At 45.0% G+C, this 15,361-nt stretch overlaps 2 protein-coding genes across 2 annotated transcripts in view; both read right to left on the bottom strand.

Moving 5' to 3' along the window:
- The window catches only part of LOC144390233 (uncharacterized), a 145,473-nt gene that overhangs the window by 65,308 nt on the left and 64,804 nt on the right, over positions 1 to 15,361 (bottom strand). The gene's annotated exons all lie outside the window — the stretch shown is intronic.
- LOC120811372 (protein NLRC3-like) lies at positions 898 to 11,537 on the bottom strand. The gene is made up of 7 exons (XM_078096772.1): positions 10,988 to 11,537; positions 10,496 to 10,609; positions 8,339 to 8,417; positions 7,975 to 8,185; positions 6,017 to 7,817; positions 5,753 to 5,926; positions 898 to 5,375 (listed from the first exon to the last, which is right to left on the bottom strand). The coding sequence occupies exons 1-7, from the start codon at positions 11,053 to 11,055 to the stop codon at positions 5,102 to 5,104; spliced, it is 2,721 nt and encodes a 906-aa protein (XP_077952898.1). The 5' UTR covers positions 11,056 to 11,537; the 3' UTR covers positions 898 to 5,101.

Genomic DNA, 15,361 nt, shown 5'->3' with positions numbered 1-15,361 from the left:
TCCTCCAGAAGGTCTCATCTTGGTCCACGTGATCAGCAGCAAACTTCAGTCGAGCCTTAAGGTGGCGCTTTTGGAGCAAGAGCTTCCTTCCTGCATGGCAGCCTCTCAGTCCATGGAGACGCCAAACACGACTGTGGACATGGACACTGTGTTCCAGCAGCTTCTACTTCTTGGCAGATCTGCATTTTGGTGGTTCTCTGTTGACTCTTCCCCCTCCTGACCAATGTTCTCTCAGCAGCAGGTGATAGCTTGTGTTTTCTTCCTGATGGTGACAAAACAGCGTCGTGCTCTTTATACTCACAAACTACTGTTTGCACTGTTGCTCTTGGGACCTGCAGCTGCTTTGAAATGGCTCCAAGTCACATTCCAGACTTGTTCAAGTCGATGATTCGCTTTGTCAGATCCATGCTGAGCTCCTTTGACTTTCCCATTGTAGCGTTTGTGGGCGTTTGTATCCAATGAGCTCTATTTAAATGGCCTCAGAGTCACCAGCTGTAGTCACTCATAAGCACTCACAAGAGGTTAAGAGGCCATGAAGCTCATTGCATTGACACAACGTTCAATGCAATGAACGTGGTGACTTAAGTGTGATATTTGGTGCAGAATGAAAGCTTCAAGTTGCACCTGAAGTAGCGAGCTCAGTAGTTTGTGTTGTTGTGAGACGGCTCTGCGTGAAGGTTAATAAGGTTAATAAAGCAACTTATTCATTACTCATTTCTTTATTTACTCACTTCCTTCTTCAACATGCTGCACCACCAATGTTTCCTCTGTGCTATTGACACAGCAACAGGGCTGTAGAATAAATACAGATATTATGGAGGAAATAGTACAAAAGTCAATAGTACAGCATCTTTAAAAAGGATCAGAGTATTTCATGTCAAAAGAAATAATACAGCGTGTTGAAAGCATCTTTATTTGATGGCATGTTTAAACATGTACAGTTGTTTCCAATAAAAGTCATTTATTAACATTAGAGCCAAACAATTCTATTTCTGTTAAAGTAACACATGGAGTAAATGTTGTAAATGACATTATAGGGAATAAAAACACAAGTAACGCATATTCAATATTTCCTTGAGAGGTTTGCTGAACCATTAAAAAGCTTCTTGTTCAAAACAAACCTGATTATGTGAAATTAGATTTGATTTCACTCAACAGATTAAGAAAGATTTGAAGTTAAAATGGGCTCAAAAAGAATTACACATTCATATTTTCCTTCTTCACCTTGTTTTTATTATTGCTGATGAAGCGCACACACACATAAGGACACATTTGTCTCATATGGGGGGACAGATGAAAGAGCGTCTTATAAAATGTCTTCTTGAACACATAAAGATGAAGATTAAAGCCTAATTAGGAGCCAATATCTAAATGATCATCTATTGATTGAAGGAGCACAGCAGCATTAAGCTGAGCTCTTTCACACTTCCATCTGAGTCCCAGAGAGCTGTGGACCCCCCAGAGTCCAGACCAGCTCAGGTACCCCTCACCTGCTCCACCTGCATCTACACCCACATGAACCACCATCAGCTGTACAGACTGAACTATGTGGTGAGCAGAGAGGAAGGTTCTCCACCAGGAGGAGACTCTCCCTCCTGCAGAGGACACAGAGACACTGAGGAACCAGGACTGAACCAGAACCTGAACCCAGGATAAAGAGGTTCAGTGAATGTGGTGCTGAAGGTGTGGAGGTGGATCAGTGTGTCAGAGGAGACTCTGTAGAAGGACAGAGAGCCAGCAGGACAGTCCACATACACTGCTAGTCTACCAGAGGAGGAGGAGGAGGAGGAGGTGATGAATGTTACTGCATTATTGTGACGGACAGAGTAACCTCCATCAGAGCAGATCAGACTCCAGGACTGATCATTGTATCCAAACAAACAGTCATAACTGTTTCCTTTCCTCCTGATTCCTCTGTAACTCACTGATACATTAACTCTTCCTCTCCACTCGACCTCCCAGTAACAGCGACCAGTCAGACCAGTTCTACACAGCAGCTGAGGACAGTAGTCAAATCTGTCTGGATGATCAGGATATGACTGATCCTCCTCCTTCAGATGTGTCACCTTCCTGTTGTTGTCAGACAGTTTGAGTTGTGTGTTTACTGTGTTTGTGTCGATTGTGAGTTCACAGGAATCTGATGAGAGAACAAGACACAATACAGCTGCAGTTATTAATCATGTGTTCATCTACTGACACGTTGATGATGACGTCACAGAGGTGAATGAGTGATGTCACAGTGTGAAGATGGTTGAATCTTCATGAATCAAAGCACACTTACACTTCCTCAGACCTGGTCTCAACCATCGGACTCCATCAGGCTCCACCCTGAAAGGAGGAGGGGGGTCAGAGCAGCATGGAGACATGGACATTACATCACTCTCACACACAGCTTTGTCCTTCATGTCCACATGGACCACCTCTTCTTCTTCTACCACTACTTACAGACGACCACAGACTGTCAGTCAGGCGTCACACAGCGACGAGGTGCTGGAATATATTCATGAAGAAGATGAATGGATAACAAATAAAAAATGGACCTGTCACTGTACTTTCACCAGATGTGAATTCAAACGGGAGAAATGACGTCATGCTACAGATCAAGCTTCATGGGACGTGTGCAAAGGAACATTCACATTAAACTGTTTCATAAAGATAAAGCAGATACAGACCATTCAGTATTCACACAATGTGCATGTTTCCATGTTGTCCCCATTTGTGGACAATGTCTCTCCCTGTGGTTCGCTGGAGTCCCAAAACTTTACAAATGGCTTTGTCACCTTTTCCACACTGATGGATCTCAATGACTTTGTTCCTCGTTTGTTCCTGAATTTCTTTGGATCGCAGCCTGATGTCTCGCTTGTGAGGATCTTGTGGTCTACTTCACTTTGTCAGGCAGCTCCTATTTAAGTGATTTCTAGATTGAGAACGGCTGTGGCTGGAGAAATGGAACTGGGCTTTCCAAAGACGTGATGAACCTCACTTCATTTATGTTTTCATCACTTTTTCACACAGGGCCATTTAGGTTTGGATTATTTTCTCCCCTTAATGATAAAAACTGCATTTTGTGTTTACTTGCGTTATCTGTGTCTAATATTTACATTCGTTTGATGATCTGAAACATTTAAGTGTGACATGCAGGCATGAAAACGGGTCACGGGTGAAAAAGGTGAGACGGATGTTTCCCCTCTAGGGGTTTTCAGCTGGTTTTGTCCCAGGGACCAACATTCTGAATAGAAAGTCACTGGCCTGTAACCGTCCCCCCACATATTCCGCCTGTAGCACTTGTCAGTGGAATCTCTTCCATATTCTTCTGGATATTCAAGTGACTGAATGTCTTCAGCTGGACGCATCGGTCTTAATGTGCCGGTAATGATGGTAAATGATGCTTGTAGCTGGTTGTCATCTACGCTCCACTACGGTTACATAAAGGTGGCGTTTGTGTTTTCACAACGTTTTATCTCATAATTTAGACTTTCTATCCCCTTTCTTCAGTGCGGAAATGGGCTTCTGAAGTTGTGTGAATGCATCACTCCAGCCAATCCAAAGACGGGGTTTGTAACCAATCAGGTGTAGAGACCATGTGACTGTCTCCGCCCCCTCACTGTCAGAAAGAACAACAGCGAGCGCGTAGAAAACTCCTTCGAGCGCGAGCAGAGATTCTCCTCGTGAGCAACGAAGTTCACGTTTAAATGTCCGTCTCAAGAGAGACATTTATTTATTTATTTATTTGCTCGCGGATGTTTGATTTACGCATCAACCCGATTTGCGCTCTGGAATTTTGACAGTGATTTGCTGCCATACCCCCCCCCCCCAAAAAAGGTGAGGGATTTTCATGCCTGAACATGAAAGAAATGAGGAATCAGGAAGGCAGCAAACACTTTATCACACAACTGTAACACATAAAAGCAGAAGCCATTTTCCAGTGAGGCTGAATGACGCCAGTCGGAGGACGTCCACGTTGTCCCATTGATCAGGTGGACTGCAGTGTCTCCCCGTTGTACTACTTCATGGGGGGGCACCCCTGTTATAATGATGGAAACACTGAACTGGCTTCGGTCGCTTATCAAAACATCGGCCAAATAACCCGTTTTTCAGACTCTATGAGCAAATACAGAATCCCTTTGTGTTCATTTCTAAAGCCACATAAAGACCCACGTCACTTTATTTAAGGCGCTGCGCTACTTGCAAGTCTCTGTGTTGTGGCAGATTCTCTTTAAAGTAGAAAACAACAAACACATGGTCATGAAGGTCCTCATGTAACGTTACATGGAATCTGCATGAGGAGGAGGAGGAGGGTCCATGTCGCTAAATACCAACTGAGATCGGCTTGTGGCTTCTGACAAAGGATCCTTCCACCGACCACTTTTCACACCCGCCGTCGCTCTGATCTGCAGGCGCATGGCGGAGAAAACCAATCGGGTGTCTGGATGCTAAATGTTCATACATCTCATCCGACCACAATCACATTCACTCCATCCGGATGGCAACATTTTTCTGAATGTTTTTTTTGGTATGTTCTGTTCATTTCTACGATATAGTTGATACTAATTCCAGGTCCACCATCAGCTGTTGGTTCTTCACTGAGCGTCTGTGGCCAACTGTCACCTGTAGCTTCAACAAGTCCACTCTTATCATCCAGGGAACCGTCTCTCAGTGCAAAGCACCAAAAGCAGGTGAAGCTGAACTCCTTTAAAACACCAAACGTTCCTCCTGTGATGATCCACCGAGACGCTTTGAACTGACTGTTTGTCTCTTAATAATCATTTCTGGACTAAAGGACAAACATACACTGGAGGCAGGGGACCAGCATCTAAACATCCAAGTGTTGTTTGAGTTGTTAAGAGCCCACAAACCTGCAGCGTGACCACGTTGACTCATATCAACCCACCATGATGCCACCAACGTGTCAGGAGACACTGTCCTCTCTTATAACGTGGAGACAAGACAAAGCTCCAGAGAAAAAAGGCTTTCATCACCTTCCTCCCTGTTCAGGCTCATCCTGGCTACTGTTCCTCACTACTTCTGTCTGTGTCGATGGTCTCATGTGGGACACAAACAGTTAGATGAGTCTCTGGTAGTTTGAGGTAAGCTTGGTGTGTCAGGGTCTTATTAACCAGGCTGACAGTGGGACAGAGAAAAGGTTTCCAGCTCTACCTCCTCTACCAGACTGATGGTCTGTGGCTGCAGCCTCTTCATACCTGAGAGTCTCCAGTCTCCAGTGAGGGTCCTCCAGTCCAGCAGACAGCAGCTTCATTTTTGAGTCTCTTGGATGATTGTAGCTCAGGTCCAGCTCTCTCAGATGGGAGGGGTTGGAGCTCAGAGCTGAGGCCAGAGAAGCACAGCCTTCCTCTGTGATCAGACAGCCTGACAGCCTGCAGACACACAGAATAAGACACATGTCACATGATCTGAGGGAGCTGTGAGGGCTGGAAGGTCACTGCAATACTGAGATCCTATCAGGTACAGAGGGGTCACATTAACATGGTTACTGACTGGTTTCCAGTCACAACTAAACACCCACTAATGTATATCAACAACCTGATAACATTACTACTAACTCTATAATGTCAAATATTTACATTGGAAAATTGTCAAAAAAAAAGTTTAAAAAAATAAACACATTTCCCTGAAAATATTTGGAAAATACATATTTGATTTAAATCATGGAAGCAGAAAGAATCTTATGAAAGTCATTAATGTACCATGGATGTAAATAAAGACACCAAGTGGACATTAATTGAATCCTGACCTGAGAGTCTCTAGTTCACGGTGTGGACTCTTCAGTCCAGCAGAAAGCAGCTTTACTCCTGAATCCTGCAGGTGGTTGTTACTCAGATCCAGCTCTCTCAGACTAGAGGACTGGGAGCTGAGAACTGAGGACAGAGCGTCACAGCTTCTCTCTGAGAGGTTACAGTCACTCAGTCTGAAGAGAAGGATGAAGAAGAAGCAGTAAGTATAAAAGATGGCAGCATATTTAAGTTCTGATGTATGAATTAACTCTCTCTGTACTTACAGAACTTTGTTGTAGGCTTTGACCACTGGCAGCAGCCTCAGAAGAGCCTCTTCTGAAGCAGAGTATTTCTTCAGGTCAAACACCTCCAGATCTTCTTCTGATGACAGTAAAATGAAGACCAGAGCTGACCACTGAGCAGGAGACAGTTTATCTGTGGAGAGACGTCCTGATCTAAGGAACTGTTGGATCTCCTCCACTAGAGAACCATCATTCAGTTCATTCAGACAGTGGAACAGATTGATGCTTTTCTCTGGAGATACATCCTCACTGATCTTCCCCTTGATGTACTGGACGGTCTCCTGATTGGTCTGTGAACTTCCTGTCTGTGTCAGCAGACCTCGTAGGAGAGTCTGATTGGTCTCCAGGGAAAGACCCAGGAGGAAGCGGAGGAACAAGTCCAGGTGTCCATTAGGACTCTGTAAGGCCTCGTCCACAGCCCTCTGGTAGAGACGCTTTGGTTCAGGTTCGTCTTTAGAGACTTTAGACACCGGCGAGGTTGTTTGTTCTTCTGACAGCAGATTGACACCAGAGCTGAAGAAGGTCAGATGGACATGAAGACCAGCCAGAAACTCCTGAACACTCAGATGGACGAAGCAGAAGACCTTGTCCTGGTACAGTCCGCTCTCCTCTCTAAAGATCTGAGTGAACACTCCTGAGTATACTGAGGCTGCTCTGATATCGATGCCACACTCTGTCAGGTCGGATTCATAGAAGATCAGGTTGCCTTTCTGCAGCTGATCGAAGGCCAGTTTTCCCAGAGACTCGATCATCTTCCTGCTCTCTGGACTCCAGTGTGGATCCGTCTCAGCTCCTCCATCGTACTTGACCTTCTTCACTTTGGACTGAACCACCAGGAAGTGGATGTACAGCTCAGTCAGGGTCTTGGGCAGCTCTCCTCCCTCTCTGGTCTTCAACACCTCCTCCAGAACTGTAGCAGTGATCCAGCAGAAGACTGGGATGTGACACATGATGTGGAGGCTTCGCGAGGTCTTGATGTGAGAGATGATCCTGCTGGCCTGCTTCTTATCTGTGAACCTCTTCCTGAAGTACTCCTCCTTCTGGCGGTCAGTGAACCCTCTGACCTCTGTCACCATGCAAACGCACTCAGGAGGGATCTGATATGCTGCTGCAGGTCGTGTGGTTATCCAGAGGCGAGCAGAGGGAAGCAGCTTCCCCCTGATGAGGTTTGTGAGGAGCACATCCACTGAGGCCGACTCTGTGACATCAGTCAAGATCTCATTGTTGTGGAAGTCCAGAGGAAGTCGACACTCATCCAGACCGTCAAAGATGAACACGACCTGGAACTCTTCAAACCTGCAGATTCCTGCTGCTCTGGTTTCACTGAAGAAATGATGAACAAGTTCCACCAAGCTGAACTTCTTCCCTCTCAGCACATTCAGCTCTCTGAAGGTGAATGGAAATGTGAACTGTGTGTCCTGGTGGTCTTTGTCTTCAGCCCAGTCCAGAGTGAACTTCTGTGTTAAGACTGTTTTCCCAATGCCAGCCACTCCCTTAGTCATCACTGTTCTGATTGGTTCCTCTCCTCCAGCTGAGGCTTTGAGGAGGTCTTCTAGTCTTATGGTTGTTTCTGGTCTGGCTGTTCTTCTGGATGCTGTTTCAATCTGTCTGACCTCATGTTCTTCATTGACCTCTGCAGTCCCTCCCTCTGTGATGTAGAGCTCTGTGTAGATCTCATTCAGAAGGGTTGGGTTTCCTGCTTTAGCGATCCCCTCAAACACACACTGGAACTTCTTCTTCAGTTTGGATTTGAGTTCATGCTGACAATCTGCAGGAAGAAGTCCTCAATGAAGACAACAAAGAAGATCAATAAGTCACAGAATAGATTTCAACATGTCCTTTCCTCAGAGAATGACTATGAATATATTCTGTCCATCTCTTGAGACATTAGTGAAGGTCTCATTTATCAGCATGGTAAGTCTGTAAAGAAATCCTCTTACTGCTCTGCATACGGTCAGCCAGCTCCTCCTGCTTCATTCTCCTCAGGAAGTGCACCAAGATCTTCACAAAGGCCTCTCTGCTCCTCCTCTGCTCTTCATCCAGCTCCTCCTCATCCTCTTTCTCTAAGCATTCTGGGTAATCTGAACTCAAAACCTTCTGGATCTTCTTCAGCTCGTTCTTCACAAAAGTGAGGATGTTCTCCTCCAGCAGCTGGAACAGAACATTCTATGAATGACACCAAGTAGAACATGGAAGCCACCATCAGGTCCATGTTAGACGGACGGACAATCCACTGGTCTACAAAGTGCAGCATGGAGATGATGGTGAACTGAGAGATGTTAAAGTAGTTGTTCATGTACACACCATGAAGATGGAGTCCAGGTGTGTTTGATGCTGCTGGGCAGACGGACTTGTGGGAACCTCTGAGCTCTCCTGGTCCTCTCTGTGGAGGAACATGAACCATCAGCTCACATGGTGTTTGGACCATCAACACCAATACAACATTAGGTAAAGATATTGGCTTCTGTCTTGATTGATCATGATGGAAACCAGATGCTGCAGACTGTCGATGATGACGGACAGTTTATTAGTTGAGTGACAGTTAGTCATCAGTTTCATCTGGTTTTAGTTCTTACTGTGGGTCATAAAAACAACGTCTGCAGACCTCTGCATCTTGTCCAAAGTCCTATGGAACTACTCCAAACCTCTTTAGTCCGTCCCCTGACCTCTAGAAGTCTCCTTAGATCTTCTGAAACTAGTCTTTGGACCTTTTCACAGAGTCTACTGACGATACTGTGTCCAAACTTCTGCTTGGAGTCCAGAGACCACGTCAGCTGGTCCACAGAGCACTGAGCTTATTCTAATCACATGTTCAGTCCCAGTCATCTGTCTCCAGAAACCTGCAGCTGTCTCCAGATGTGACCTCTGCTGATCCTGATGTGGAGGAACTCGCTCACATTGTGTTCACATCTGAGGATGTTCACAGTCAATGATTCACACTTAAACACACCCCCCCCTGGAGTCCAGTTAGATGATGGGTGCGTACAGAAACAATCAGACTTATAAAACGTCCTACGCAGTTTCCCTTAATAAATCACAATCAATTCTAAATGCAGCGCCGCTTTTGCGGCTTCAGTGGAAATGATCATTGGGAGGTGGGAAGGAGAAGTAAGATGCTCTTTGGAGGACACAGTGTGGACATCACTGATGCCAACAAGGCACCTGAGGGGCAAAAGGTTGCAGAGCAACGCTGCAGCCCCACAACCTCGGACCCAAATAAAGAAAAACTGGTCTGACATCAAAGTGGATGCAAAAAAGCGTTTAGCGCGCCATCGCCAAGGTGTGTCTCCACGGGGGGTAAAGGGGACACCGGAGCTGTCCCCTCTTGATGAGAGACTGGCAGCAGTGATTGGGGATCGGGGACAGGGTCTGGGCCAACATCGGCGTCAGGGGGTCGAGGCGCGTTTGGAAGCTGTGCCACATTATGTAGCACAGCACACGCAGCACGATGTTTCACACCTTTTCAGGAGTAAACAACAACCTCCCTCCAGCGCAGTCGAGGCAGCGCCATCTGCCCTTAAACAGGCCGATGGTGCGCTGCACTACAGCGCCAATCCTTCCATGTGCCACGTCTTCTAAGAGCGAAGATCAGCCATCAGCGTCATTACGCATTGTGACGGCATCATGGCGTTTTATTACCGTCCGTCTGATTCCATCTGACAAGCAACAGCTGTGTTTAGAGGATGAATTTAATAACATGCCGATATTATTGCAGAACATATTTCACTTTTCTTTTTGAAAAAGTGTTAATTTGTATTTCTGTTTGTTTTACGCTGCAGATCAAACGGGTGTTTGTGTTATTTATGAGAGGCAGTATTTGCATTTCTTTAACAACAGTCTAGTTTTACACACTTTCACACACGTTTGCGTGTTTCTTGCATTTGCCGACGGTTCTCATTTCACCCGTTTTTGTGCGTACGCGTGGGTCCGAGCTTGCGTGAAGGACATTTTTCCGTCAAGTTTGCTTTTTATAAATACCAATTATTGCGTAGAGAGCGGCGTACGCCTTCTTTTGTGCGTACGCAACGTTTATAAATGAGGCCCCTGGTCCTTCACCAACGCAGTGCTGGTAGATCACCTAACATTGAAGAAAGAACCACGTCAGGTCACCACGCATGCATCAGTGCAAGTCATGGAGTGAGGTAACGACCAAGAACGTCTGCAGTAACTTATTGTTGCTTGTTTCTTTACATGGATTCGTTTTGTGCTCCCGGTCTGCAGCGCTGTTGTTCCCTTGGTTACCGCTGCTGCTCGTTGTTATTATTCGGGCGATCGCCATGACTTGGATTGAAGCGTTGAATGACAAGTAGCTTGCGAGCTGATAAAGTGTGGGCTCCCCTGTGTTAGACCTTTTAGACCACAGCGTTCCTCCAGGCAGCAGCGCCCGCTTGGAAATGACGGCCCCCCGTCAACCGGACCATCGCCTAAGACAAGAAACAGATTTTATAGGGCCCTACTTACTCTGTGTCATAAGAACGGCGTCCATCTTTGAAGTTGATCCAATGACCAATAGACCGATCACTCTTCATGGACAAACATCTGGGTTCAGGAGACTTTCCTCTCTGCTGATGTGAACTGAAAGAAACACTGAGATTACATCATCACATCATCATCATCTAATCATGAAGCATCAGCTCACATGGTGTCCGTCCTCACAGAGACCAAAACAAGGTAAAGGTCCATGACGTGAGGTCTGGATGTGGACCACATGACTCCCTGTAGTGGTTTAGGTCTACTGGTCCTGCTGGTCCCACTGAGAATCAACAGCTCAGTCTTTCAGCTCACTGTTTTCTTTACCAGTCAGTTTGGTTTAGTCCCAACAGGTCTCACCAAGTCCTCCATGGAGCTCTCCCTCCCTCACTGAACACTGCTGAAGGGCCCTGGAGCAAGAAACCCAGAACCTCCACCAGAGAGTCTGGTAGAAACACCTCATCATCAGCCTGAGACCCTCACCTTGCATCAACAGGGGGACCAACATCCTTGAAGTCTAGAGGACGATCCATAGACCGGTTACTCTTCATGGACACACAGCTGGGTCCAGGTCCAGGTCCTGGTCTCTGATGGGTCCTGGTCACACATTTAGAAGCAGAGTCAGTGAGTCAGAGACATTGGGACATGGAGACGAGTGGAGGACAGTTGGAGGTGGTCCTCTCACCTCTGAGCTTTGGTCTGGGTGTCATGTTCCCCACACAGAGGGGCTTCAGAGGGAGGGACTCCGTCCTCTGGGTCCTCAGCCTGATTCATAGCAGAGTCCACACCTTCACACCTTCACACCAACCTGCTGGGAGAGCTCACACATTATTATCTTCATCAGGACAAACACACAGAGCTCATTCACCTCAACACTAAAACTCTCACGGGACACTTTGTGTTGTTGTCTTGAGACAACGTGTCAAGAGACGTCATTTTAAATTCTCATCCTATAAATGTCGTGTTTCTTTTAAGCGCTTTCCTTTGGCAGGAGGCAGCGGTCCATCAGGACGTTATTTATGTTAAATCACTATATAGGCCACTAAAACTCAGCATGCAAAATGACAACATAAAAAAGTTACGAAAGTGAGTGTCAACAGGAAACGCAGCAAAATCTGGACACATGTCAATGACATTGATCCATCTAATGCAGAATGTAGAGTCTGCAAGACTAAAATCTCTATCTTCTCCAAAACAGGGCAGATAATTTCAGAGAGAAGAAACAGGATCAGCCCCTCAAAGCGGAGCCACTTGGTCTCAATGTAAATCTTCCCTGAAGGACAAAACTCTGCATGCTGACTTTTTTTCTTTTTGTTTTACACATTTTAATTTATATTTTGTTGTGTGATTCTGTAAGCTTCTGTATGTTGTTTCACTTTAAATTTGTTAAGTATTAAAAAGTTTAAAATAATTAAAAGTTAGTTAAGTTCATTTGTAAATAGTTAAACGTTTGTTTTTGCACAAAAAAATTTTTTATCACTCTGTAGAGTGAATAAATAATAGTGTATAGTCGATGGACTGTTTTTTTTACATTACTAATTCATATTGCGCATAATTTTACATAATTGTTGGTGATTAATTAATTTAAGCACCAAAAAATCAGAGGAGCCATTTGGGAGCCGAAAGAGCCGATTCTCTAAAAAGAGGCGTAATTCCCATCACTACCGGGTAAAAGAGGACGTCTGCTTTGTCTCTGACTTCTGGCCCTGATCTGCTTAGAGGGCGTGGCATCAAGTGGGGGGCGTGTCCTCAACTGTGTTGCTTTCAGGAAACGTCGGCACTGTGAGAACTATGAATCCACACTTTCTATCCACCATATTCACATTTCAACTTTGATAAACACGACCTTTTTAAACAGATGTGAGGAAAGAGAAGAACTTTTAATCTCACAGAACCAAAACACGTGATGGTGGGCTCGACATGTGGACGTAAAACCGGACCAGAACCAGTACCGGAAACCATTATTTAGGGTATATATCATGATAAAATACATCAACGCATTATCTTTTTTTTATTCGGCAGAGTCCTGACTACAATAAGCTGGAATCCACATTAAAATACTCCAAACACACCTTTAGCTGGTGGGGAAGAGTCACATATGACGTGCAGGTTTGTCCACAACCTTTGGACCGAGTGGGACATTTTGTCGGTGCTTGAAGCCAAAGAACAGCAGCGAATCGGTGGATTATGAATCATTGAGTGAGACAAAGCCTGCAGAGTTACTGTGAAACACACAGCGAGCCAGCAAAGACACACACACACACACACACACACACACACACACACACACACACGTCTTACCTCTGCCGCTTCTCACGGGAATTATGGATTTAATCTGCTGTTTCTGCAGTGAGGAAAGTCCCCGAGCCGCTTCACCTCCTGCTTTATGTGTGACAGGTGAAACCGCCTCTTTCTCATGACGCGCTCATGTGTGGACTTTTGTCCTCGTGGACTTATGGAACCATTTCTACCACACAAACAAGAAGGGTCAAAGTTCAAATGATAAAGAGTGGAAGTTATGACTTGAGATATGCGCAGTAGTGATGGGAAATTCGGATCATTTTACCGACTCGGTTTTTTGAATCTCGTTCAGTAATAATGTGGTGGAAGATTTTGCACAGACAATCGTTAAGTAAGAAACAAAGGCTCTGAGTCAAGTATGTCTTTTCTCCGTTTATTTCCTTGCAAGGGAAAAAGGGTCACAACAGCTACGTGGTCAGTAGACTGTCAAGAACCTCCTTCTGCCCCCAACACATCGAGGCAGTTCTTATACCTAAGTTTAGATATCGGTGGCGTCAACAGAAACCGTTAACCATCTTGTTGAGTATCTACAGTCAGGGTACTGGGAACATCTTGTCCATGTGTGACACGTCAGTTCTTTGACCGTGTCCTTGCTCTCCCAACATGCTAAAACAAAGGTGGTCATAGACGTAACAAACACTTTGTTCAATCTCTACAGCTATGCCGCTGGAAACATCTAATCCAAGTGGGAGACATCAGTTCTTATGTCAGGGCCTTTGTGACCTAAGCACTTGCAACTAATAAACTGGTTATACAAATGAAGCATTTAAAAGGGTCACATATAATTTTCCCATTACATTCCACTCTTTTGATGACATAATAATCACAAACTATGCATCAATTTAGAATGACTACTCTAAAAATGTACCATCTGATATTTACCTCATCAAATATCACAAACATGAACATCTGGACATCGCTCACAAAACCTTTCCTGCCACAGAACAAAAACTCCCTAAAAAACCCTCCGAAATGGGAAAATAGGAAGAAATCTGTTAGGAGAAGAAGACTGGAAAACTTCTCACAGGATTTGAGCGTTACACCCCAGATGTCATGTGTACAGTATTGAAATAAAAAAGAAATGAAAACATGTTTAAATCACAATACGGGAACTTGATCCCCTTTCACACCTTGCACCACTCTTTAGGCAGCGGACTATGGAATCACAAAAAGATGCTGAGATACAATGAAACTGAAGCAAACAATAATATGAATAAAACTGTCGTGGCACAAACAACTACTGTGTCTATGTGGAGGGGTCCTGGCCGTGTTACAAAGTAACGCTTTACTGTAATTCCACTACTTTTAGCGGTAACGAGCATGTAACAAAGTATTTTTATAAATAAATTAACGGAGTTACAATTACTGAGATTGAAACGAGTTCGTTACTCGTGTTACTCTGTTTTGTGACGCGAAGCGGAGGGCCGGCGAATAGTAAGTAAACAGCTGCCTGTCAGCACTAAATAGTTGTGGCCACCAAACGTTGTGTGTCACAGAAAAGTTGCGTACGTGCACGTAAACCGCATCGCGTCGCTCATGATGAAAGAGCGCAGGATGCTGCATGTTGTGACTTTATGCTACATGTACAATCACTGTTATAGTCGTATCCTATACGCGGGTTATCTAAATCGATACAAATGCACGGAGACGAGGCTGCAGTACAAGTTAGCCCGGTGAGCACAAGACGTAATTTCAACGTTGAAATATGGTTGAAATCGGGTTGAAATGAGGTCTGAACGTCTAAGACCTCATTTCAACGTCTTTTCAACCGGCTAAAAATGGGATGAAACATCAACGTGCCAGAAAACGTCAATTTGTTTGCATATGTGTCATGATGTAACGTAAGGTTGAAATATGGACGATATTAACGTTAAGATTTTCATAATAATTAATGAAGTGGTCGGCGAAATTTGGACTACGCGAAGGTGTAATTTCAACGTATTTAATATTTCACTTAAAACGTCATAAATATGAAACTACGGACTGCGTGCTGTTAATAAGATGCGTTTAAGACATAATAATGCGGGCAGGTTCAAACATTACTTGTAAACACGTAACTCCGCTGACATCTGTAACGCGCATGCGCGAGTTCTTAGACGCCTGCAGAGCTCCGAGCGGACGCAGCACGAGGCGAAGTTACGGCAGCAGAGCGACATGAACGGGCTGATAGAACCACGACTACCGGCTCCACTGCTCTGTAAGTACGCGAGTGTTTGGATGAAGAACACCTGGAACTATAACCGGGTGTTTTACTTGTGCTGCCGACTCGATACGGGAAAGACGGCCCTTTTTGTTAAGCTAGTTAGCGTTAGCGCAGGTAGTTTTCTAGTTAGCATGCTAGCTTGCAGCATAATGACCTGGACCAAAAGTAAACATCCCAGAATATTTTTCGTGTGTTTGGTGTTGCTAATGCGTTAGATTGTTGCTGTACCCATACAGTGGTTTCTGCGGGTGGTGGTTGCATCTGACGGAGGTTACGTCTGATGATGGTTGTCCCTGCACTGGTCCTGCCTTACCCCTGGCTTAGTAATCCACAATATTAGAATAATTTCTGTC

The sequence above is a fragment of the Gasterosteus aculeatus genome, chromosome 21 (genome assembly GCF_964276395.1).
Source record: "Gasterosteus aculeatus chromosome 21, fGasAcu3.hap1.1, whole genome shotgun sequence".
NCBI classification, from domain to species: Eukaryota; Metazoa; Chordata; class Actinopteri; order Perciformes; family Gasterosteidae; genus Gasterosteus; species Gasterosteus aculeatus.
Note: the sequence above shows the minus strand (reverse complement) of the source record. Positions and strands in the feature narration are given on the sequence as shown.